This window comes from Protopterus annectens, chromosome 6.part0 (genome assembly GCF_019279795.1).
Source record: "Protopterus annectens isolate FY-2018-M chromosome 6.part0, PAN1.0, whole genome shotgun sequence".
In the NCBI taxonomy this organism is placed as follows: Eukaryota; Metazoa; Chordata; order Ceratodontiformes; family Protopteridae; genus Protopterus; species Protopterus annectens.
In genome coordinates, this window is record NC_056737.1 from 1,382,344,800 (window position 1) to 1,382,372,427 (window position 27,628).

Sequence of the window (27,628 nt, forward strand, 5' to 3'; positions counted from 1 at the left end):
TGTCTATAAGGGGCATGGTTGCCAGGCCTGGTGTAAATATCCCATAATCCATATTACATCATACTGCCCAACTCAGTGGGGAAGTCCCTGCACAAAGAACTGTATGTTAAAATGGGTGATGCAGCAAGCTACTGCAACATGCTACCTATACTGTGGGCCTAGCAATGTCCTTCCCTAGCACTGAGAATTTGCATGCTGGCATAAGCCACTCACGCTCATGCTTCCCTGCCTGGTCTCTCAAATGCCTGTGTTGGTAATTAATTGGTTGCTTGGGCTATAGTCAAAACATCATCTTTCTGTGCCACATGGCTGATGTTGGGAGAAAGTGATTTTTGTACACTGGCTTCAGTTGGTCATTTAATTTCTCAAACTCCTTTTTTTATATAAAATTCATAGACTACACATAGCAAACATTAGTTTAAGAATTTTCAGTCTCTAGTTCTTACTAAATTTTTTTAATTATAAAAAGGCATTATAATGCTGCCAAGTAACAGGGATGGTGGAAGTGGAGATTCCACTAAGAATGGTTAAATAAAAATGATAAGTGACAGAAAAATGTCATTAAGTCATATTAGAGAAAGCCTTCAGCACAGATATAGTTCTGAGTAGGTGGGCTGTCAGAGTTACAAAGGAATAAATAATACAGCATGACCTACTAAGTGGTAGTACTGGATAGCCCCTTATGGACATATATAATGGAAATCCACAATACATAACTATAACTAAAGTATACAAGTCTGGGTATACTGGTTTTATAAAATATAAGAAAATACTTTGTTTCCTGCATTTATTAGTTTTCAATTAGGCAGTTACTGATACTTGGAAAGAAGTTGGAAGGAATCATTTATCTATTTTTTTAAATGTAAATTGTACGTCTGTAACTACTTTTTCTACATTGTGTTTTGTCATTCCTTGATACATTCTGTGATTACCTTCCTAACTGAATACCAGGTCATGACAGAATGTGAGTTTATCCCAAAACTCAGTGGATGTAAGCCATATAAACTGATTCTGTACAAAGCACCATCCCATTGCAGGATATACCCAAACATGCACCAGCACACATAAACATACACACAAACACGTACACATGAACACACATACATACACATGTACACACACATATGAGCACACATTCAGGGCTACTCAAACACACACACACACACACACACACACACACACACACACACACATGGAAAATTTAAAGGATCATCAATTCACCAAAACCATAACTATACACAGAAACCTGCTTGGATATATAGAAAATGTCACACTCCATATATAAGGTACCCCATCTGTGATCAAACTGGGCAGTTAAGCACTGTGTTGCATTAAGATTAAGTGCTGCTCCACTATGTAACCCAGCAACCTAGTTTGTACATGTAAAATTAACACTGTATGGCCTTTTTTCATTATGGCTGTGGGAAAATACATATTCATTGCATGCACCTTGCACCTTGGTGTATTTGTTTTCTGAAGGAGTTAATTTCTGTTATTAATTAATTTATTTATTTTAACTATTCTGCAATTATAGGTTCATAGGTTGCCACAAGGCTAATGACCACTAGGGTCCTTACAAGCCTAGGTGCACACCCTTAACAATTTAAGTTTCAAGTATCATGGGTATCTATACAGGGGAGGGCATGTTAGTAGGGTGGCAGGTAAGGATTTGTACGGAGGGTGTTAGGATAATGCTTTTCTTATTGATGGCCTCTGTCTATAAGGGACATAGGGGCCAGACCAGGGATAAATTAAAAATTTCCCATCCAATTCTCAAGGTTTTGTTTGAATAGGCTCAGGGATGGAGTCTGTTTTTTAAATGGATGGGAAGCCAATTCCATACTGCGAAGATATCTTGGGATATGTATCTGTCTGTCCAGCACATTCTCTTTATGACACAAACATAACCAAAGTTAGAGTTAGCTGAATCTTTGAATTGTATTTATATGGTAGTTGGTGCAGAGGATTACTTATTTATTATATTTATTTATTGTATTTATTTGCTTACTTACTTACTTATTGAATACAATCTGAGGCATGATACAGTGCTGGCAGAGGGAGAAACTTTGATTTTTCATTCACTACTTCTTACTGACTTTAGAGTTTTAGTACAGTAGGGGCATACTGGGCTGAATGCAACTCTTTGTTAAATATAATACCTACTTAGAAGAACACGGATGTGGATTTCAAGTATTACTTGTTACATTTTATGACCTAGGCTGATGTCTAATTTGTACATTATAAGTCTAGTTAATATAAGTTAATTAAGAATAAAAATAACAGCTAAGGTATTTTATATAGATAAGGCAGTGTACTGCTAACAATAAAAAGTACTGTCTTGCTTATAGTACACGTATTCGATTGAAAGATTTCATTTTCATTAAAAATATAAATCGCAGTTGGTATTCTTCAGTATTTGCTCCATATATAAGTTAATATACAGGGTCATACATGCAGCAATATGTACCAAACACACATGTGGTTGCATGACAGCATTGATCCATGGTCTTGCCTTATTCAGGATTTGTCATGTGCTGACATATGTTAAGGCAGCATGACTCTTTGAATGCTATCTAGTATAACTCAACAAAAAACACCGTGCCTTCATTACTGCAAAAAGATTCCAGCTGAATGAACAGCTGTACAATGTCAACAACTGCATTATTAATGCAAAACAGCACATTTCAGTGAACAATAACATTCAGTTATTTGCTCTGGATTTTCTCAAGATGACATTGTTTTAACAGCATGTATCTTTCTTAGACATCTTAAAAGGTTGTTTCTAGTAAACAGAGTTTCGTACAAAAGCTATAAAATTGTTGTATCTACAAAGATATCAGCCTTCAGTAATGTTTTGCTTTACAAACTGTTATCTTCAAAATTACTTTAGGCAGATAAACATCGATTAAGAGATAATGTATTCAAAGTATCTCTGTTTCTTTCCCGGCTGCTGTTCATACTTAAAAAGTCCAGTTATGTACCTTAACTGGGACTACAACCCAATCCCTACGTTATGCACATTTCCCTTTCCCCAACAGCATTCCACAAGTCCAGAAATGGGAACAGGTCACACCTTTTAATGTTTCCTTTCCCCTGCAATATAGCACACTCTGCAGTTAGATATCGGAACTAGGAATATGAACCAGGCCTCAGGCTATGTATGGTTGCTTTTTCTCAGCACCATATCAGACAGAACATTACACAGATAATCACGTCATAAACGATAATACCATCCTTTTCTTGCCTAGCTCTATTGCCCAGAATAGCTGCACATCTGAACTCCAGCTCTATTCTGCCACACAAAGAGGTCCTAATTAAAGTATCCTCTTTATCCAGTAAAGGTCAACTTGTAATTTAACCATTCACCAATACACAGACCCTTCTACTCATTCGTCCATCTCATCTAGCAGAAATATAAGAACCCTCTACCCACAAACCTGTCTTAACTATCACAGATGTAAGACCCCTTCTACTCACTCACTTCTCTTATCTATCACAGATATAAGAACCCTTCTACCAACTTAACTGTATTATCTATTACAGATGTAAGAACCCTTCTACCCACTCAGCTGTCTGATCTATCACAGATGTAAGAATCCTTCTACCCACTCAGCTGTCTGATCTATCACAGATGTAAGAATCCTTCTACCCACTCTGCTGTCTGATCTATCACAGATGTAAGAACCCTTCTACCCACTCAGCTGTCTGATCTCTCACAGATGTAAGAACCCTTCTACCCACTCAGCTGTCTGATCTATCACAGATGTAAGAATCCTTCTACCCACTCTGCTGTCTGATCTATCACAGATGTAAGAACCCTTCTACCCACTCAGCTGTCTGATCTCTCACAGATGTAAGAACCCTTCTACCCACTCAGCTGTCTGATCTCTCACAGATGTAAGAATCCTTCTACCCACTCAGCTGTCTGATCTCTCACAGATGTAAGAACCCTTCTACCCACTCAGCTGTCTGATCTATCACAGATGTAAGAATCCTTCTACCCACTCTGCTGTCTGATCTATCACAGATGTAACAACCCTTCTACCCACTCAGCTGTCTGATCTCTCACAGATGTAAGAACCCTTCTACCCACTCAGCTGTCTGATCTCTCACAGATGTAAGAATCCTTCTACCCACTCAGCTGTCTGATCTCTCACAGATGTAAGAACCCTTCTACCCACTCAGCTGTCTGATCTCTCACAGATGTAAGAACCCTTCTACCCACTCAGCTGTCTGATCTCTCACAGATGTAAGAACCCTTCTACCATTTACCTCGCTTATCTATCACAGATATAAGAACCCTTCTACCAACTTAACTGTATTATCTATTACAGATGTAAGAACCCTTCTACCAACTTAACTGTATTATCTATTACAGATGTAAGAACCCTTCTACCCACTCAGCTGTCTGATCTCTCACAGATGTAAGAACCCTTCTACCCACTCAGCTGTCTGATCTCTCACAGATGTAAGAACCCTTCTACTCACTCAGCTGTCTGATCTCTCACAGATGTAAGAACCCTTCTACCCACTCATCTGTCTGATCTCTCACAGATGTAAGAACCCTTCTACCCACTCAGCTGTCTGATCTCTCACAGATGTAAGAACCCTTCTACCCACTCAGCTGTCTGATCTCTCACAGATGTAAGAACCCTTCTACCCACTCAGCTGTCTGATCTATCACAGATGTAAGAACACTTCTACCCCCTCAGCTATCTTATCTATCACAGATGTAAGAACACTTCTAGGCATCTTATCTATCATGGATGTAAGAACACTTCGAGGCATCTTATCTATCATGGATGTAAGAACACTTCTAGGCATCTTATCTATCATGGATGTAAGAACACTTCTACCCACTTACCTCTCTTATCTATCATAGATGTAAGACACCAATTCCCTGAAGCAAAAACCCCACTAATCTAGTTCACCCTATCTCAGGGTACAACTTAATCAACAAAAATGTCTATACCTGCTAGTTAACAATACTTCAAGAGCACCTACTTCACCTTTCCTTTTTATATATATTTTTACTGACATCTGATTACCAGGAAAGTCTGACTTGTTAGGAGCCCATTTTCAGTGGTGTCCTATAGAGAAAAGCTCCAAAGTATTAGAAAAACGTTCAAGAACAATAACTTTACAATTTAAAAAAAATAATAGAAAAAACCTACAGTTTAAATAATTATACCAAATTATACATAATATGAAAACATTGGTTAAGAACAGATAAAAGTTATATGACGATTTAACATTTAGAGAAATTTTAGCTAGCTTATAGAGAAATTAAAAGTAAGTTAGTAAGTAAGTTAGTATAACCAAACATACTCAAAACAACTCTCGCTTTAACATTACAGCAAAAGACAACACCACTATATACCCAACTGAACACACCAAATTGCTAGGAGTGGAAATAGACAATAAACTAAAATTTGACATTCACATATCCATGACCATAAAAAAAGTCCACAAAAAACTAGGAGCGTTATACAGAAATAAGCAACTTCTCACCAAAGCAGCAAAGATTTCAATAGCAAATTCCCACCTTATCTCCACCCTACTTTATGTCTCTCCAATATATACCAACCTAAGGCAATGCGATCTAAACAAGCTAGAGACCTGCTACAACAAAATCGCCAAATTCGCCACAGGGGCATCCTACCATAGGCACCACTGTCTCTCACTTGCTGAACTGGGCTGGCTTGAACTCCCTCACCTCCTTCAATGGTATCAGCTCTCACTTGCCCACAAACTAGTAAACCATCCACTAAATGTCCCATCCCTCCAGAATCTACTCCAACCCTATCGCACCACCAGACCACTAAGATCCAGCAACAAAAATCACTTGCAGATCACTAAAGCCAATAACTCTGCTGGTGAAGCACTATTCTCTTGCAATGTAGCCAAATTATGGAACTCCCTCCTACCCACAATTACCTCCATACCATCATGCACCCACTTCAAAACTTTACTAAAGGCGCACCTAAAAACATACTGGCTATGCCCTTGTAACTCCCACTCTAATATAACCCACTCCATCCAACCACTATCTTTCTTTCCACTCCAGTAACTACCTTGATTATAGCAAGCTCAGATGCTTATAAGCCTAGTACTTATTATACAGCAGGAACGTCTTATTGTAACATTTGTTAATGTCTGTTATGTACTTCACAGATAAAGATTCTAGTTGTCTACTGATGTACTATGTTCTTCATCTGTAAATATGTTGTAAGTAATTGCTATATTAAATTGTTAATCACTATGTAATCCAATGTAACTACTGTCTGTTTATTTTAACTGTGGAGCTTTTCTCCCCGGGCCTCCGCTGAAAATGGACCTACGTCCAGTCGTACACTCCCAGTCAACAAATTTAAAAAAATAAATAAATAAATAATAAATAAATAATACAAACAGAAATTGGAATCTGAAGTGAGAGAAAGGCAGGCTTATGATACATCTAGAGAGAAAGCCAGGGGAGAGAAACTGAGGGAAGTAAGGAAGTGAAGTAAGGAGGTGTATGACATGAATAGGTATTTGTCTACATAGGTTCATAGGTAGGCCCTAGGGCCTATACAAGCCTAGCCAAAAAGATACCCTGGCTTTTGCCACCCAAGAAAATTATTTTCCTGGGCCCATGTCAAGCAGAACCACAGAAGTGATCCCCGGGGTGAATTTCCTATTACCCATCCAATCATCATAGGGCTCATAGGTTCAAGATTTTTCTTGAAGAGTGCTAATGAGGAGCTCTGTTTGACACAGATAGGTAGTCTGTTCCAGAGTATGGGTAGTCTCTGGGACAGAAATCTATCCCTCCAGCATGTTCTGTTTATTGAGGTGACAAGGTTTAGGTCCCAAAACCACTAATCAAACTCTGGTCATCTGTTTCGTAGTCAGGGCTCCATCCCTCTGTGCCAAGGTTCCAAGCTGATTATAATTATTTGCAAATTCTCATAAATTATTCTCTGGATCTTTCTATTTCCACTCAGTTATCATTTGCTACAAATAAATTTCAGCTACACATATATACCACAAATGTATTGTTCAACATACCTATCCCGCTGTCTTGACCTGCTGTCTCTACAGTTGTTACTTCATCATTCTCAGTCAAGTTCATTGACATCTCATTAGTCTAATAGTGAAAAGACATATATTATGTTAATAACCTTGTGAGACATTGAATTTGTTTGTTTCAAATTATATCAATATTTTTTCTTTCAAAAACGGATGACTTAAAATCTGAACATTTTATTCATCTCACTGAGAACTTTCATATGAGGCTAAGGTATTCTGTCTGTGTTACTTAGTTGTTGAGAAATTTAGAAAAATGTGAAAATTATATCTATATAAATTAATATCATAAAAATGATAGTTAATGTCTCTCTACCTACAATAGACAGAGGTCAATTATTAATGCAGTTGAGTCTGCCATTGTGTAAGCTTTAAGATGCGATATTTTAAAACCTTGTACATTGCATCAATAATTCCAAAACCATGCTAATATAAAGAAGCAATATTTGACGCCTAGAGGCGTCATAAGAGGTTAACTGCAGATGCACCTGCAGGCGTCACTCGGATGTAATGAGTTAATTAATGCATAAGGCTGTTTGTTTTTTTCTGCTCGTTTTCCATTAGTACGGAGTGTTTCTATAATGAATTGTCAACAAATTACCTGGTTGGCATTATGGGAAGGGCATTTTTTTATGTTAAGAAGCACATTAGGTTTAGGGTTAGCATACATTACTGTGGTAATCAGGGTGGCACTTTCCATAAACTAATGTATTTTTTTGTCAGAATGAGCTGAAGGGTAAAAGCATATATTGAATGAATGATCAACACTTTTGGTTCTTCTTAAATAAGCCCTATGCTTTCTTAGTAATGCATATTTCATGTTCCACTTTAATAAAACACTCAAACACCAAAGAACTTTGACGACCTTTATTGTTTAACGTAATAAATGCATGAAACGTTATTAAACATAACACAACTTCAATTCCTTGGAGGAGAAAGCATAAAATATCTATCCATAAAGGGCAACGTAACCACTCACCCATGGAATAAGCAGCTCCACCCATTTGCTCAATTATCCTCACATTCACAAAGGCAGCATTCCACCGCTCACCTTCAACATCTCCTCACCAACCTAAAACCAACAAGTCCAAACAACCTCCACCATTAATCTTTCACCATTTCAAACTCCTTCCACCAGTTATCTACCAGAGGGGGAACAGAAGAGGGGCAAGCCTGTCCATCTTCTCTGCCAACCAGCCCAACGGGTTGTTCCCCCTCAAGCTCTACCCTCCCTAAACAGTCCCTCCAAAAACAACCCCAAATTCAAATTAAATAAATCAAGTCCAAATTCAGTAAGGTGTACCCCATCTGCCCTAAACCACATGGGAGCCCTATCATCAAATTCACTATGCTGAACAGTACACACCCCCATCCCCTTCAACTGTTTAGCTAACGTCATATTCACATACCTATGCACTCACTCAACTGCAGAAGGCTTCTTTGCATCCCTCCAAACTAACCAAGGAATAATTTCCAACCAAACCAGACACACTGATGGATAAAGCTTCCTTAAGGCTAAAAAGTCGTCACAAACATGATAAACTAACTGCCTCTTTGGTATCACGCCCAAATCATTGCCTGCTAGGTGAATCAACAATATTTGAGGCAACCCCCACTGACTCTGTAACATCGTAAATACCTGGAGTAGCTGGTTTCACTTCAACCCTCTAATACCATGCCAGGTAACCTTCCATGCATAACACTGCAAGCCCAAGCCAGTGCCATTGTTCCTAACCACAGCCCACCTAGCTGGCCAACACAAAAAAGAGTGGCCTAAAATGATAATCCTTTTCTCTAAAAAAAATATATATATATTAACAATAACATAAAGAATACCAAACCTTATTTAATATAAGTCAAAAATGCCTTAGAAGACCACCGCCCCACCCTTTTAATGACTTCCTAAAAGAATGAGTAGAATTTTTTTCCCCTGAAGGCCCACACTTAAAAAAGCCCTTCTCATGATTAGATTCAACTGACCGCCCCCCCCATTAACATCCTACCACCTACTGATGTATAAACTAATATGTGTGCCCTACCCTCTCTAACCACATGCAATTTCCTTCCCCATGCTAGTGGACACATCCTTTCTGACCTAACTTCCCCCAAAACTATAGATGCCTCTTTCCCTTCTTGATTGGTTTTAGATTACCTCAACCTAATGTGCACCACCCTTGGCAACATCAAAAAATGATCCCATACCAATGACTCCAGCAATGACACCCAAAAACATCCACAGTACATCCATACACTCAATTTGCTCCACATCATATGTTCCTCTGAGTTTCCGTATACTCTGCTTAAACCCATTAACAACATTCTTAAAATTCTTGCAGTCACTGGCCATCTTCTGTCTCTAATTGGGCCTTCCCTCTTCCCCATACTTTCAACACTCACCCATCTGCCCAGGACTTAGTCCAATTCTCCAATTTGGCTGAACTAGCGAATACACCGATTGCTCCCAAAACCACTCTTACCAATCTCACTGCCTTACTGTGTACCCTCAATGCTGCTAAATAACACAACAATAACTCTTCCAGCCACACACATTCCGCTTCAGGTAATTGCCTCAAAAAAACTATCAAAATTTTGCAATGCCCTACTGTACACTTTGCTGGTGGAAACTGCCCACAACTGCTGAATCAACCAGCCAATCACAGCTGCCCAAAAGTACAGTTTTGTACCTACCATAAATGTAGATGTTCGAGTGTTCACCCTGCTGCAGTCATCACACTTGGGTTATCCTGTCGTCAGGTGGTCCCGCAGTCAGCCGGATTTCCAAAGTCTTGGTCCGACGTCAGTTGCTGTCACCTCATCCCTGACGTCAGTGCGCCAGGGGTACATATACTACAACCGACGCCATTTTCTTCAGTTTTTCTTGCCCCAGATGTCAGGTGCCCCCAAAAAGGTGATCCAAATTAGTACAAAATGGTAAGAACACTGTACAAACACAAAATCCCTTCAGCTATAAGCAAATACATCAGTAAGGCATAGCAGAGATTTAGCCAGTAGATGAGAGGGGTTGGGGGGAGGGTAACCTGGACTGCAGCAGGGTGAACACTTGAACATCTACATTTATGGTAGGTACAAAACTGTACTATGTTCATCGTGTTACCCTGCTGCAGTCATCACACTTGGGTTGAGTCCCAAAGCTAAGGTAGGGTAGAGGTATCATAAAGGGTTAGTGGAGGCAATGAGGCCCTGCAGGACTGCAGTGGCGAAGCCCGCCCTGGACTTAGAATAAAGAGGTAAGTGATAGTGTTTGGTGAAGGTGTGTACAGAACTCCAAGTTGCAGCTTCTAAAATTTCCTTGGTAGGAACCCCCCTGAGGAAGGCTGTAGAGGTAGCTGTTGCCCTGGTAGAGTGGGATCTAATGGTAGGGGGAACTGGTTTCCCATGATGGGTATAACAGAACCGTATGCAATGGCCTATCCATTTAGAAATGGTTTGTTTGGATATGGCCCTCCCTTGAGAAGCTGTAGCATAGGATACAAAGAGCTGGTCAGTTTTTCTGAAAGCCTTAGTTTTATCCAAGTAGTAACGAAGCTGCCTGTGAATGTCCAAGGAATGCAGGAGTCTTTCACCTTTGTTCTATGGATTGGGGAAGAAAGTGGGTAGGTGGATGGTTTGATTTAAAGCTACACTGGAAACCACCTTAGGCATGAAGGAAGGATTAGTTCGTAGAGAAACTCTGTCTTGATGAAAAATGAGGAAAGGTTCCACTGCCATAAGTGCCTGTAATTCTGAGACTCTCCTGGCAGAAGTTATTGCCAGGAGCAGGGCAGTCTTCCAAGATAGGAACTGAAGGTCTGCAGAGAAAGCTGGTTCAAAGGGAGGTAGCGTTAGTTTTTCCAGAACAAAGTTGAGGTCCCATATTGGAGTAGGAGCTCTTCTAGGTGGTTTAATGTTTTTTGCCCCTCTGAGGAACTGCCTTAGAAGAGGATTTGAAAATAAAGGCGGATTTGTGTCGTAGTGAGCTGAAATAGCTGAAGCATGGATTTTAATTGAGGAAAAGGAAAGTCCTTTATGTAACATCTCAGCTAAATACTGTAGAATGTGAGGCATATGAGGCTGAGTTGTGTCTTGGCCTTTAGCTTGGTTCCAAGCAGAAAACCTTTTCCATTTGTCCGAGTAAGCCCTCCTGGTGCTTGGCCTCCTGGCTTCCAGAATAACATCCAGTACTGCTTATGAAAGAGGGGCTGGTTGGATGCTTAATTGATTTGCCATGCAGCCAGGTTTAAGGTTTTGAGCTGGCTGTGTAGAATCTGTTTGTTTTGCTGCGTGACCAAATGAGGTATTTGAGGCAATATCCATGGTGGGCTGTGAGCCATATTCTTCAATAGCAGGTACCAGTGCTGGCGTGGCCAGTCTGGGGCTATGAGAATCAGTCGAGGTTTCTCCTTTTTGACCTTCAAAAGAACCTTTGTGAGAAGAGGTAATGGAGGAAAGGCATATGCTGTTCGGTTTTTCCAACTGAAGGAGAGAGCGTCCACTTTCCAAGCTTGATGGTGGAATGTCCTTGTACAAAATTTTGTCAGTTGGTAGTTTTGAGGACTGGCAAACAGGTCTATATTTGGAAGGCCCCATTTTTGAGTTATCATTGTAAATATTTGTGGGTCTAGTTTCCACTCGTGGGGATCTTTGATGTTTCTGCTTAGGTCGTCTGCCAATGTGTTTTTCTGTCCTGGCAGGAACTGAGCTTGTAACTGGACTTGGTAGGCCAGAGCTGTGTTCCATAAGATTATTGCTTGCCTGCAAAGAGGGTAGGAATGTGTACCCCCTTGTTTGTTTATGTACCACATTACTGTGGTGTTGTCTGTCTTTATTGAAAGTTGTCCTGGCTGTAGTAGATCCTTGAAGGCTGTCAGAGCTTTCTGTACAGCTAGCATCTCTTTTTGATTTATGTGCAGTTTTCTTTGTTCTGCAGTCCATAGGCCTTGAATGCATTGCCCTGCTATGTGTGCCCCCCAGGCGTAGTCTGAAGCATCTGTTGTGATAGTTTGCCTGGTTGGGGGCAAGGTGAAAGGCTGACCCTTGTTGAGGTGACATGCCTGTGCCCACCATAGAAATTCCTGTTGATGGCAGGGAATGAGAGATATACTGTGTCCAAGCTGTGGCTGTGTTGAGACCATACGCTTTTTAGGTACCACTGTAATTTCCTCATATGCAGTTTTGCAAATGGTATTATCAGAATGCAAGATGCCAAGAAGCCCAAAGCCTGCAGAATTTTTCTTGCAGTTAATTGGGTCTTTGTTGCCATTGTCTTGAAATATTGAGTCAGTTGAAGTTGCTTGTCTGGTGTAAGATAAGCCTTCTGGGCCGTTGTGTCCAAGCTGGCACCCAGGAATGTCATTTTTTGTGAGGGTACTAGTTTTGACTTCTTTTCGTTAACTGTGTACCCCAGACAATTTAGTAGATGCTTCACAAACGCCAGATGATGTAAGAGAATGTCTTTTCTTTCTGCTTGGATGAGGAAGCCATCCAGGTATGGATATATTTGAATTCCTTTTTGTTTGCAGTATGCAATTACTGGTGCCAGGCATTTTGTGAAAACTCTGGGCGCAGTAGATAAGCCAAAGGGCAGTGCAGAGAATTGATAATGGGTTGAACCTGCAATGAAATGGAGGTATCTTCTGTAACTTTGTCTGATAGGGACATGCAGGTATGCCTCCTTGAGGTCCAACGTTACCAGCCATGCTTCCTTGCCCAACATGGGAAGTAGCTGCTGTAGTGTTAGCATCTTGAATTTGGGGACTTGTAAGTAAGTGTTTAGAGTTGAAAGGACCAGAATTGGTCTCCAAGCATTGTCCTTTCTGGGTACTAGAAAGAGCCTTGAGTAAAATCCTTGGCCTTGCTCTTGAGTTGGTACCCACTGAATGGCTCTCATGGTCATGAGAGCTGTAATTTGTTTTTGAGCCTCTGCCCTTTGATTTTGTGGCAGGTTTGGCATTCCTCTTTTCACTGATAAGGTGTGAAAGTGGAATCTGTATCCTCGTAAAATTATGTCTAGGACCCATTTGTCCTTTGTGACCATGTGCCAGTTGTCTGCGAATAGTGCTAGTTTTCCCCCCAAGGGGGCTGACAAAAGAGCTTTGTTTGGCCAGCTGAGGTGGAAGTCATTGAGTTTGCCTTCTGGTGGGTTGAGACCTGTCTTCTCCTCCCTTCTGGGTTGTAGTGCTCCATTGGCGAGGTTTATACTGGGCTTGTGGTTGTCCTCTGCCCCTTGGTTTGCCTGTATTTACCCCTCTGAGGTCTGTCAGTGGCTGGAAAGGACCAATTTTTTGTTGGCCAGTTTCTGCTGAATCAAGGGGGTTGTACTTGTAGGAAATCTTTGACTGTCTGCATTGATTTCGCCTTATCTTCCATTTTCTTTAAAACTTCTTCTGCTTTAACTCCAAAAAGAGCATCCTGCTGTAAGGGAGCATCTAGTAGTTTTGCTTTAACATGATCAGGCAGACTTTGTTCCTTTAACCAGGCATGTCTACGTATAACTGATCCAGTGACAGCTGCTCTGCAGGAGGCCTCTAAAGAATCAAACCCACATTGTAAGGTATGTTTGCCCACCTGCTCGGTGGCGTGCAACAAATCCTCTACTTCTTTCAATTCAGATTGTTGAGGGAGGGAGGTTATCTTTTGTTTTAACTGAGAAATCAGAAATTGCTGATACTTAAGCATATGAAATTGACAATTTAGTGCTCTCATAGCTAATGTGGCTGAGGTGTAAACTTTTTCCCCCCACCTGTCTAGTGCTCTAGAATCCCTTTCAGAAGGTACTGGATTTTTAGCCATGGAAGCCTTAGCCCCCTTGGGACCCTGGGAGATAGTCTCTGGATCAGCTATTGGGCTTTTGTAAGGAAATTTGTGGGAATCAGGAACTCTGTAGTATCTGTCAGGCTTGGCCGGAGCAGGAGGTAGAGAGTCTGGGTTGAAACTGGATTCTAAATAGACATCATCCACAATGTCCAAAACAGGAGGGATGGCTAGAGGCCTGTGTTGGGGGAGTAAGAGAAACTCTCTGAGCCTTTTCTTGGAATCAGAGTAATCCTGACCTTCCCAGTGAAAATATTCCCTCATAGTGTGTAAAGTTTCCCCAAAAGAGTAGTCTTCAGGAGGAGAAGCTGAGGGAATAGAATCCTCAGCATCAGAATCTTCATAAGGAGAGAAGGAATAATCTTGGTCCTCAGAGGAATCCAAAGAAATAGACAGTTGCTCAGAGGAAGCAGAATCTTCTTCTTGTCTAGGCCTTTTGTCAGGAGGAGGCTGAGAACCCCTGATAAGAGAAATCAAATCTTCAGCCATTTTGAGCATCTGTTTCTTAGGCATAGGGCCTTGAAAAGGAGACTGAAGTGTAGTCTTTTTTGATTTAAAAGGAGTCTTTGACTTGGAAAACGTTTTGACTGTAAGAGTTGTCGGTCTGAATACACCTTCAGAAACCAATGGCGTTTCTGAAGCACCGACGTCCTTGGAAGGTAAATCGTCGGAAGGGCCTGAAGTAAAAGGCTGCGTCGGCCTAGTACATTCCGTCAAAATATCAGTAGCAGTCTCGGGTTCCAGAAATGCGGTAGTCAGGGGCTGCGTCGGAGCCTCACTGAGAACCGGAGACCGGATTAACCGAGGCCTCGGAATCGGGCTTAGACCTGGGCTGTCGGTCCTTGTCCCTGCGCTTTTTGTGCATGCTGGTAGTCGGTAGCTCTGACGGCATGTTATAGTTAAATTTTCTACCAAAAAAGTGTCGTGCGAAATCAAATCGTCTTTTAATAGTACGCTTATTAAACCTAACACAAAAACGACAAGAAGTGATGTCGTGATCAGGGCCTAGGCAAGGTATACAATAAGAATGAAAATCCTTATGAGGTATTTGCTTCCCACAAGAAATACAATTGTTAACTTTTTCTGATATCGGTCTGAGGCAAGAAGAGTTTCCCCAACGGGGTACTTAGCTTTATAGAAGACTTCGGTCTGAAATTCGAATTCGACAATCTCAGGAGTCGGCCGACCGGCACTTGCGAACTGCTTCTGCTTTGGGCACCGCGTGGCAAGAAAGACTGAAGAAAATGGCGTCGGTTGCAGTATATGTACCCCTGGCACACTGACGTCAGGGATGAGGTGACAGCAACCGATGTCGGACCAAGACTTTGGAAATCCGGCCGACTGCGGGACCGCCTGACGACAGGATAACCCAAGTGTGATGATTGCAGCAGGGTAACACGATGAACATCTGCCAAACCTCATTTGGTACCACCATGGGGTTCCTTGCTGCTGTCAGAGCCCCCTGCTGAAACCTAAAAAAATGAAATTGAGACAGGCTGTCATCAATCTCTTTCTTCACTCCTGACACATGTACTCCTGTGAAAGAAAATTTAATTAACAAATTCTGCAACACTAACTTATAAAGAACCAACAACAAGTTTGCAGACTTAGCCATCTTAACTTGCAAAACTCTCACCACAGCAATATTGTCCAAGTTAAACACTACCCTCCTACCCCTCAAATGGTCCTGCCACACCACTGATGCCACCCAAATTGAGATAAGCTCCAAGAAGGCAACATCCCGCTTTCATTCCACCAGCCAATGAGAAGGCCAAAGCACTGAAAACCACTGCCCTGCAAAAAATGCATCCATACCCAAACCCCCCAGCTGTATCTGCAAACAACTGAAACTCCCCTTGACCAACCCAGTCTGTCTGACAAAATATGATCTCATTAAACTACTGTAAAAACTGTAACCACAAAGCTAAGTCCTCCCATGCTAACTTGCTAACTCTTACCCTGTGGTGCTTACTTTTACCTCCTTTCAAAAGAAAAGCCACCGACCTACAAAACGTGTGTCCAGGATGCACTGTCCTACAAGCAAAATTCAACAATCCCAACAACTTACTCCTAGCCCTCATCCATACTATTTTGTCCTGCAGTTTATCTACCTTCTCTCCCAGCAAGTGAAATAAACCAAGACCCACGTCCACATTCAAACCCAGGAAATTAAGCACCTTCGCCAGGCCCTCCAGCTTATCCTTAGCCAACAGCACTCTGAACTCCAAACACATTCCCAAAAACTCACACAGTGCCACCTGTGCCCCCTATATCCCCTCATCCTCTTTTAGGTAATGTACTGCTCTCTGCCCTTTCACCCTCTGCTGCCATATGCAATGTAAGGCCATGCTAAACTTTTCAAAAGTGAAACATGCCACTGCACATCCCTTTGGTATAGCTGTGTCAAAATAAAAGCTATCCTCACTACCATGCCCAATAATGGGCAATACTCCCAAACTGGCAACACGTGAAAAGCCGACTCAATGTCGACTTTCACCAACCAGGGATCCTCAAAACTTCTAATGATGCAGACCGCATCATCCAAAGATGCATAGGACACTCTAACCTCCTCCCCAGGGATGAAATAATTGACAGAGTTGCCTTCCAGGTAAGATAAATGATGTATTAAATGAAACTCACCTGGTTTCTTCTTAGGAACCAAACCGAAAGGTGACACTTTAAACTGAGTAAATGGCAGATTATCAAAGGGGCCCAGCAACCTACCGGCCTGACCCTCCTTCTCAGTCAGAGCTCCCAGCACACCCTCCCTCCCTCGTACTGACTTCAAATTTTTCCCCACATTACCATCACCCACTAAGCTAGATTTCATCAAAAATCCCCCTCAAAAAACACTCAACCAATTCCCCCGCCACTGCCAGCAGCGGATACTGTGCCAGCAGCTCTCACAGGAAATATACCTTAATAGGTTAATGGGTCCCCTGGGTGCCCCCTCACTCCCTGAAAGGACCCCCTCCTTTGGCCATGAAAATTGGCCCTGCCCCGCACCCCTTGCAACCCTGTTAGTGGCCCACTCCATCCTCTCTAACCAGGAAAGGATGACACCTGACACCCAAACTGACCCTCACCTCTACCACTGTGCATCGCTGAATCTCCGACCATACACTTTGAGCTAGCATAGGTAAATCTGCAACCTGTCCAGGAACATTTCCTTGCATTAAATCCCTAACAAACTCTGACACCCACTTCTTCAGGCTTGCCTGCTCTATTTCCCAACCCGAAGCTGTCCATCATAGTGGACAGCCAGATATCAGGGTGTCTAACCTGCCACCGCATGGTTTTGTCAACTGCCTTCCTCTTACAGAATTTCTGATCACACCATAGCCATGCATTACCTGGTCATATCCTTTGTTCCTCTCATATAGTCAGAAAATAGGCAAGGAATGGAAGGGCCGAAGTACTATCCCTTTCCAACCACACCACCATGTAATATATGAAACTCAAGACCCAAGACCCAATTTTCCCATGTCTTCTGCCTAAACTTGCCCAGTTGCCCATGACCTAATGCAGCCAAGGCAGCCAAAAGATCTTTCCCATTCACCGTCTCAGCCTCCATCAGGCACTGTACCCCATCAGCATCAATCAACCCAAAAATATCTACGTATTCTCCATTCCAAATCTTCTCAGCTCGCTACCTGAAATACAAATAGACACTGTAAATAAATGAGGGAGAGAGGAAAAAAACCCTTTAAAACACATAGTAAACCCCATACCAGCCTTTCTGTGCCTTATGGTAACAGCTCCCTCTACTCCGTATTGCAGCACGTGCTCACAGCCCCAGCCCAGGCCATTGCCAGCTTAAACAAAACCTGGAAGTCAGACTTAAACCCTATACCTTGTATCTGTAAGGTTAAGCTCTTAGCATAACACCAGACCCTCCAATTAACTTATTACTTTAACTATTATATTTATGTACTGCCCTATAAAGAGCATACAAAATTTTATTTTCAGTCTTTTCTTGCTGTCATATGAAAGCTGTTTTTTTTTTTTATTTCTAACACCCCTGGCGTTACTGCACATGCACGTCCATCCATTGACAGGTAGAGGGAAGCCAGTGAAATGACACGCTGCCTCCCCTCTGCCCACTAACCACCAATGAACTGGGGAACAAGACTGATCAAGACTACTACATCAACCCTAGCCCTCAAACCAGATGCCCGACATCTCCGTCCCTCACTCGCTACCCCTAAGTATTAATTGTTATCCCTTATTTCATTTTTTTTTGTCTTTTAATTCAACTAATGCCACTGGCATTACTGTGCATGTGCAGCATAGCCGCTAACAGCCAGAGGGGAGCCCACAAAATGACACGCTGCCTCACCTCTGCTCACTAACCACCAATGACCAGGATTCCACCTCGAACAAGACACATCAAAACAGCAAACTCAACCCAAACCCCCAAACCAACTGCATTTCTTTAGCTTCTTTTTTTTTATTATTTATTTTATCTAATGCCACCGGTATTACTGCGCACGCATGGCACAGCCACAAACAGACATAGGGAAGCTCGCAAAGTGACGTGTTGCCTCCCCTCTGCCCACTAACCACCAACAAACACTAATGAACCAAGAAAAAGCATGGTTATGTCTTACAGCAGAGCACTTCAACCAAACAGCCAGTAACTGCCAGAGGGAAGCCCACAAAACATGTGCTGTCTCCTGTCTACACACCAAACCACCAACAAACACCAGAAAACACTATTATGCCCCAGCAGAGCATGCCAGCATGTCTCCCTGCTGCCCACTATCCACTACCAAAACACCAAGGAACATAGAAAGATTAACTGGGGCTAGCTTCATTCCCCAAACCCCTCCAGCAGCCATTCCACACTCACTTCTCACACACAAGCCAACCACCGACACAGACACCACCATGAGGCTCTAGCTATCTTTCTTTCTCCTTTTTTTCTCTTTTTCTTTTTTTTTCTTATCTATACCCTCTGCTCCCCCCCCCCCCCACAACCACAGTATTACAAATCCTAGTACTCCTCCCAGAAGAGAGAGCGAGAGAAAGAGAGGAAAAAAAAAAAAACTATCTATATATATAAGTCCTCCTTCCCACTCTTTATAAAACGGGGAAACTGTACTCACCTTACTGTCATTGTAACCACCCAAGGTCTAGCTTGATCCCACCTAAGGTCGTCTGGGATGTGATCCCGCTTCCATCAAGATCACACCAAATGTGACTCCTAACAACCAAATGCTACCTCAAAAGCCTTTAAGACCCTCCCCCCACCTTACCTCACTTCCTTCCTTAATCTCCAGCTTGCTTAACAATTTCAAGCCTACTCCCTTACCATACTCTCTTAACTACACACCCTCCCTAAGTCTTACCCTTAAACTCCCCAGCTTCCCCTCCTCTCTCCATTAAAGATGTCCCGTGACAACGTTGTCTGTTCCAAACTTCATTTATATTGTCTTTTAAGGAAGACAATTTGACAATCTTTATGGCAACTATAACTTCATATCTAAAGCTATAGTTTTGTTTTTGTCAGCTGAGGTTGCTGGAAACTAGCCGTCAGTGCCAGAGTTAGTATCTAGGCTGCATTTTTTTCCATATCATTTAAAGTCAGGGACACTTGATTTCCAACAAGAAGCTACTTTTTTCATTTGGTATTTATTTATGGGATGAGGGAGAACAGAGAAAAATAAGGTTAAAATTTGAGTTGTGCATGGTATAAGGAAGTCACCACTCATTTTAAAAGCACATTTTTTGAATACTTTTTTGTTATGGGATAGGCAGATATGACAATCAATTACAATGGAAATAATCTAGGTTTTTAAAGAGCAATAAGATATTAACAGACAATAATCGCTATGAAAATTCAAAAATGTCAATCAGGAGCTGGCGAGAAATAGGAATAAGATATAATCATTTGATCAAGATTGGTTGGAGTATAAATAAAGCTGTCAGATTTAAAAGTAAGGAAATTTGTTTTATTTTTGGAGGAACTGGTCAAAGTGTCTCATCCTGAGATCACCTAGTAGGATAGCATTTCTTTTTTAAAGACCATGTAACTAAAGTTTCAAGGAGGAAATGAAAAGAGGACATAACTGCAAAGATCTTGTAATTCTGAGCCTATCTAGCCATACTGTGTGAAACAAGATATAAATTAAAACATGGCTTGTTTTAGTTAAGCATTACCAAAAAATACTTCTTATGTGTAAATACCTCACTGAACTTCCTATAGAGAGATTATTAGGGCGTTGTCAAACTTCATTTTATTCTTTATATTGAATGGTCACTGTGGTTTTATTTGTTGTTCTTTATTAAGAGGGAATGTAAAATCTAAAAATAACAATCTAACAGTACATAACATACACAAAGAATGTGTAACATAAAGGGACTAATATTAAACCATGCACACTGCATAATAAACTGAGTTTATCTGTTGATTTCATGCAGGATAGCAACCATTCACTGATTAATTTGTTTAAAGCAAGCTTAACCTTAATTTATGTATTTGCATAAGGCATTTAGGTCCCAGGTCATACAATAATTTGTTATAAATCTAATACACATGCACACAACTTACTGTATTTTACATGTTTATAGTGGTATAATTGCTGGGTGGCCATGGTGGTGCAGCAGTTAGCATTGCCGCCTCACAGCTAGAGGTTCTCCGGTTCGATTCTCGGCTGGGGTACCTTCTGTGTGGAGTCTGCATGTCCTCCCTGTGGTCGCGTGGGTTTCCTCCAGGTGCTCTGGTTTCCTCCCACATCCCAAAGACGTGCTGTAGGTGGATTGGACACTCTAAATTGGCCCTAGGTGTGAGTGTGTGCATGTGTGTGCCTTCTGTGGAAGGTTGGGCGCCGGGCTGGCAACTCGACACCGTAAAAACTCCACTGCCAATCATGAGCAGACAGTTGATCCACTGTGGCAACCCCTAATCGGGAAAAAGCCGAAAGAAGAATAGTGGTATAATTGCTCTTAATTAGCACTTCAACAAGAAATTGAACTTATTTACAAAGTTTGAGTCCCGGCACATTTCATATATAAGTACAAATAAATATATTTTTTGTAATCTAAATGTGGGTTACTTTAATTTGTTTTTGTATAGAAGAAAGACTGCACATTGCTGCTCTAACAGAATGTAATAAATAAAGAAAAGAATACGTGAAATAATTATATTTTTCTCATTGTGCTTCTGTGCAGTGAAGACATACTTTTAAGCTGTCAGGGCAGTATTAAATGGGGCATAGTTAAATTGAGTGGCTTTGATAAGGCACTTTCTTTTGGTATCAGATTTAGAGATCACTCAGCCTGAATTCCCTGCATATTACGTATTCACTGCATTTTTTTTTTGTTTCCTCTGACCCTCTCAAATTTACACTCTCTCTCTGTCTCTTTCCTTCTTTCCTTTTAGGGATACTGCAAGGTCAACTGCATGTACTTTATCCTTTCAGTATGTGATTTTCAAGTGAATGAGATGTCTGTTTTCTACAGGTTCTGAAAGAATGAGAAGTAAAATGGTATTTCCAACATATTCAAGATGACCTTAAAAGCCCTTCGTGCTATAATGTGCGCACTGAACATTGACATGATCATTTAAATAATCTTAGATGGGACATATCATTCTGCAGTAATGCAAGAATCTGAACCACATTTTTTATATAATAAGAACTGTTATACACACACACACATATATATATATATATATATATATATACACACACACACACACACACACACACACACACACACACACACATACACACACACACACACACACACACACACACACACACACACACACACACACACACACACACACACACACACACACACACATACAAATACGACATAAACACTTTCAAAACAAAAATCCTGCATTTCATGTTCTCGGGTATTACACAACATTTTTTAACAGCCATACTGTCTGCAGGAACAATACAAGGCTTGTAGATTAGCTAACAATTTCAATATTACAAAATATAACTGAAAGTTGTCTATCTAGTAAAAATGATAAATATGGGTGATTAAAGCTGTGTTTTCAAAGTGATCTCACTGAAATGTAACTACATCTTGTTTCTTAATTTTCCATACACATTATTAATACCTTTTGCAATACATAAAAAAATCACTAAAGTATTTAAATGCTAATTATTTTGTTTTAAAAACATTATTTCTTCTGCTCTTTTTTTTCTTATATCAACATTTATGATTTTCAAAATACATATTTTGACAGAAATTTATTTCTGCTGGAAAATTGTTAAGACCCTGCCCCAGTCTAATACAATTCTGGTTGTATTTTATACCTTTGGTGTTTATCTAGGGTAGCATAATAGCCCACAAATTACAATTTCTGCCTCAGAGTTAAACGGTCTGCAGTTTTCAAATGTGAACTCCAATCATTGTGCTTGTGGGTTTTATTAGTTAATCAAATTTCCACAACCCAACGCATTCACACCAAATTGTTTAGCTTTAGTGCATTTATGTTTGCATTTGTGACTGTGTCATAGCTGGATGGTGTCCCAGAAAGGCAAATGTTTGCCAGTTTAGAAATAAATTAAAGTATCAACATGTAATAAGATAATATAAATGAGTTTAAAGCACAAATGTGTATATGCACATGCTAGACAGACGATGGGTTGTTGCTTTTTCTACTTAGCCTGTAGTAAACCCTTTTGGTATACATGCAGCAACAGGAATCATGAGTTTCACCTGCTATTTAATGAAATGGATGTTTATACTATATTGCAATATGTGTAGAATGATGACAACATATCATTCAACATTTGCTCAGATTTTCAGGATCACTTTCTGGCTTTTAATCACATACTTCTTTTTTAGTGTTTTTTCACACTAACATTTATAACAACTGACAGGCAAAGAGTATCATATTATACAGCCATTTTAAAAACATTAGCTATTGTGTTGCTTTAATATACTACTTAATTTTCATCTTAGCACAGCTGGTTCTTTCCATAGCCATTGTAAAATTTCATACTTTATTATAGCCAAAAGTAAATGCACCCTTAAGAAAAAGATACATATATTGTAGATTAATTAAAACTTACCAAAGTTTTGCTCTGAATTTCCATATCTGCTTTCGTTCTGCTGTTTTTCATGGTGTATTCTTGACTGCTGATAGAGTTACTCAGAAAAGCAGAGTCCTGGGAGCTGCCCTTCAACATATTCCTGTAGGAAACATGATTTTTTCTGCTTTCTGTCTGCTGTGCTGCTTTCTTATCAACTCTGTAGGTAGAGAATGATATTGGTGATCAATTGCATTGTCCTTCAATTACTCTATATCTTTTACACCATAAAAATTAACCTCTCTATTGTTGTCTGTCTTCAAACCACTGCATGAAAAATATTTTAACTCATCTATATCTTCCCTGTCAGATATAATTTTTAAGTAGTATTTCATATTTTTTTCTGTCACACAGTGTTAATTTCTTTTCTTCTTTCATTTCTGTGGGTACAGAGATGGAAATGCTTGATCTCTGTCCCTTGAATTATCATGTTTAACAAATTTGTAGTTAGGTTGAACTACTTTCAGATTTAAAACTCTGGCAAAGAAACCCAGAAACATGTATGGCAATGTTAACATATCGTAACATGTTTTAATGTAAGAAATGTTAGAAATACTACACGGTATCTTTCATTGTTTTTAAGGGTTTTTAAACATTGAAGCAGAGGTGGGTATGAGTGGGAAGATAGTCACTGCCTCTTTAAGTCAGATTATCATGTTTGTTCAAATTATATGTGAGGATGTCAGGAGGAATCATTTGCAAAAAGGATGTCTGATGTCTGGTGATACAACAATGTTTTTGATTTTAAAAAAATGAACAAAACTAGTTGACATAACTATACCTGTTTAAAAGTTCCTTGATAAACTGGTCTTTTCTTTTGCAAGTTGTAGGGGAACAATCTTCAATTTCTTCAGGATTAGATTGACCACATGAAGCTTGAGAAAACGGATTGTGCTGACTATTTACTTCGCAGTCCAACATGTCAGCACGCGCACTGTTTTTGTTCTTTTCATTTTCGCTGCCATACAAATGTTCATATTTCTTCTTGTCCTTTTTCTTCTCGGATTTTGTTTGCTTACATGCTTGCCCTGTAGAGGTCTTTATCTCTTTCTTTTCCTCTTTCCCCTTACTGGAGTCTGATTTCTTTCCACTTAGTGGAAGCTTGCTCTTACGAAATCCAAACCAACTTACTATTGACGCTCCAGTTTTTTGTCGTGCCTCTCCATTTGGTAGTTTATCTTGCCCTTTTTGCATGTTTTCCTGAATGCCCATCATTACTTTTTCTTCTATTGTAGGCTGTTGTTCCTGCTTCATCTTTATGTTAGTTACTTTACAGACACTATCTGAATTTTTTATGGGGCTACCTCTTTTTGGCATGTTTATTTCAACTTTTGAGGGGGTCTTCATTTTACTTGTACTTTGCTTTATAGTTTCTGAAAGCAGACTTGGTGATCGTGTTGCTTCATTTACATTTTGCAATGTCCCTTTTGCAAGCAGACTACTATGTTTTTCAATTTTAACACCAGAATTATTACTGAGAGGTACTCTTTGTATATCATTGTGAAGAGGTTTACTTTCTTCACTTTTTGAACAGGTAAGAGGGTCATCTACATTTTGAGTTGTTCTACAGGGTAATTTACTAGGGCTATTTTGCTGGCTACTTGTGCAGTTCAGGCTTCCATGAGAGCCTTGAACTGAGGACGACAATTCCATTGCATTGAAGGAACATGCACTGTCCTCTGGTCCTGATACACTAACTTTACCCTGAAGTCCTTCAACTAATGAGTTCTGTCTTGATAAAGAGGTTCCTCTTTCTGCAGAATTAGTAATAATTTGGGTTCGTACTTTTCCAAGTCCTTCTAACATGGTAGAACTTTGCTTTTCTCCAGTTTGTACACTGAAACTGTAGCTGCGGGCTTTTGCTCCATTCATTCCAAGGGCAGGTTTTAAATGTGGCTTGTTAACAGCAGAAAATGATCTCTTAAACAACTTGTTATCCAGCTCTTCTCCTTTATCATGTACTGAACTTGTCATGTCATGTAAGTGAGATGAATTTTTTTGCCTATTTAATTTAATGAAAAACTCATCTTTCTCAGCACTGCCCAGTGGTTCAGGACTGATAGGTCCACTGTCTATTGCATGGTTTGGGACATCTGGTGTAGGGCTAGATAAACTCAAACTGTCTTTTGAAGCAGAATTAATATTGTCTTTTTCATGCTTTGCAGGAACTATGGAACCTTTCCTGAGGATCTGTGAGGATTTAGCAAATGCTTTACTTCCATCTTGAATTGATGTCTTTAAGGACACCTCTTGAGCAGTGTGTAGACTGTTTTCATTTTCAGCACCGTGGGGTAATGGTTCTTTTTCACAAAAACTGACCTGAGCTAAAGAAGATTCACTATTATTAATCATGTTACATTGTGGCAATGCTGTTGTGCATCTTGACAATTTAGACTGCTGAGGTATCCCTTCTGCATTTGTTTGCCCTGTTTTGCTTGGAGATGTGTGCTGAAAATGTATTTTCTGGGGAATGTTTGTAAAGGATGGATTTTTGGTCTTTCTTGTTTGCATGTCATTTATGTCTCTATCAAAGCCTTCCTCCACAGGACCAGATGATTTTACAGGACTCCTTTTATTGAACAATTTTGTAGGTGTGTGATGTATTTGAGAATGAGCTTCTGTGGGCATGGCATCACTGGGAGTTTGCGTTTTCACATCACAGTTAAGATGCCCTACATTTTTTCCAGTCAAATCTGAACCACTTGCTGAATAAGTAGACAGTTTTGATGGATTCTGCTGCTCTGCAGACTTATTAACATACTGAAGTTTCATATTTGAAAAAACTGTTTTATGTGTTTCATTACAAGAAGTGGCCCCTGATTTTTCTGAAGCAGGAGAGGAATGTTCATAGTTTGGTCTTAATAACAATGATACTGGTTTACCTGAGGGTGAAAGGAGTGAATGAGATTTTGTTTTTTCTGACTCAGAGTGTTTATCTTGTGTTGGCAGTTCATTAGAATCACAGAGTCCTTTCTGATGTCTGGGAAGGAAATCATATTCGGTAACTTCAGCACACTGTTCTTTTGTCCCATCATTCCTAAATGAAACTTTAGCACTTTCTGGAACAACTACAGTGTGCTTTAGAATGCTCATGTCTGTCTGGGAAGATACATTCAGACCACAAGTCAATGGTGCTTTTATAAATTTAGAGAGTTTCACTGGGGGAGAAGATGGGGATTTTTCTGTGCTATTCTGACCAGTTAATGTGGAACCATGAGCAACTTCAGTAGCAGAAAAATTATTTGCTTTTTGAGGTGAGCATTTTCCTTTTCCAGGTATTTTTGTTACATGTTTTTGAGGAACAGAAGGCAGCATTGCAGAACAGGAGTTACTTTTGTAAGATTTACTGGATGGCTTACTTAATTTTTGTTGCTGAGAATTTTGAATTGGTAACTTAGCAGAATGCAAAGAGTTAATGCATAAGCTAGGATCAGCTGTTGCTGTAACATCTAGGTTGTCTTTTAAATGTCTTTGAAATATTTCACCTTTTGAAGACTCTAACACAGAATAGTTCAAACTCTCCTTTTCAGTGTGGCAACTAGATAATTCCTGAGATGTGTGATTTGTGGATTTTGTGCTACAGTAAGTGTGTTGTTGGCCTACGGGAGACTGTCTCTGACTTAATGCAATTATTCCAGTTTGCTGGGAACACAGCTGGATTGGTTCCCCATCCTCAGCATCAAATATTATAGTAATGCATTCTTGAGATGATGTTTTCTTTATGATATTCTGCTCTTTTGCAAAATTACAATTTTTTTGGCTAATATCTGAGAAAGGCGATGATACAGTGCCTAGTTTCTCTGATGTCAGGCAAGGAGGTTTCTTAAGATCAGAAATTCTGTCAGATACCTTGTCCAGAACATCTGCACATGAATTCTTTAAAAGCTCTGCAGAATTTTTCTCATCTGTACTACCAATATGTAGTTCATCAAGAATTTCAACGTCTTCAGTGTCAGAAAGCCGTAGAATTATGTCCTTGCAATCTCTATCAGCAGTTCTTCCTTCAAAGTGCAAATCTGTTGGTTTTATATCTGTTGAAGTGCATGCCTGTAGGCCATTGTGGAAATAGTTTACAAAACTGGTGAGTTTTTCTGGCCTTTCTTCTGAATTAAGGAATGGAACCCTTTCTGCTACTGCTTTTCTGTGTTCCCAGCTAAAAACATTTTCTGACAAACTATGAGTCAATCTCTTACAATGTGTTCTACAGTCTTTCCTTGGCAATTCATGCAACAGAGATGGCACTGTTGATTCATCATCTGCGTCATCGTGGGAGTCAGACTCATAAATGAAGGATCTGCTATGATGAATGCATGTGCTTACATCTACAGGTCTCTTCGGAACAGCAGTCTTCTGCTTACCATGATGGGCACATTTTGTTCCGGGGGAGTAAATGCCTTCATTAGAGTCCATGCAGTCCTTGTATCCCCATTTTGACAAAAGGGAAGAAGGTTCAAGCAAAAATTTATTGTTTTGTAGTTTCTTAAGTCCTTTTAAAATGTGACATTCTTTTTTTTGAACTGGAGGAAGTTCATCAATGGGGCTCGACAAGTTGCTGGGGACAGAAGAGCTGGTACTAATTCTTTTGCTGCATTTTGCTGATGACTGCAATGCAGAAAGAGTATGTTAGTAATGAATGAAAACAATATTCTAATGGGCTTTTACAGTTAAGCTTTTAAGTACTAAGAAATAAGGTT

General features: G+C 40.2%; 1 protein-coding gene across 3 annotated transcripts in view; it reads right to left on the reverse strand.

The window, feature by feature from the left end:
* Positions 1 to 27,628, reverse strand: part of NCKAP5 (NCK associated protein 5) — a 1,523,932-nt gene that overhangs the window by 196,178 nt on the left and 1,300,126 nt on the right. For all 3 annotated transcript variants that reach the window (XM_044074934.1, XM_044074933.1, XM_044074932.1), the window contains 3 exons: positions 23,716 to 27,536; positions 22,917 to 23,094; positions 7,051 to 7,129 (listed from right to left, as the gene is read on the reverse strand). In XM_044074934.1, coding sequence (XP_043930869.1) covers positions 7,051 to 7,129; positions 22,917 to 23,094; positions 23,716 to 27,536 — 4,078 coding nt within the window. The remainder of the gene's footprint in view (positions 1 to 7,050; positions 7,130 to 22,916; positions 23,095 to 23,715; positions 27,537 to 27,628) is intronic.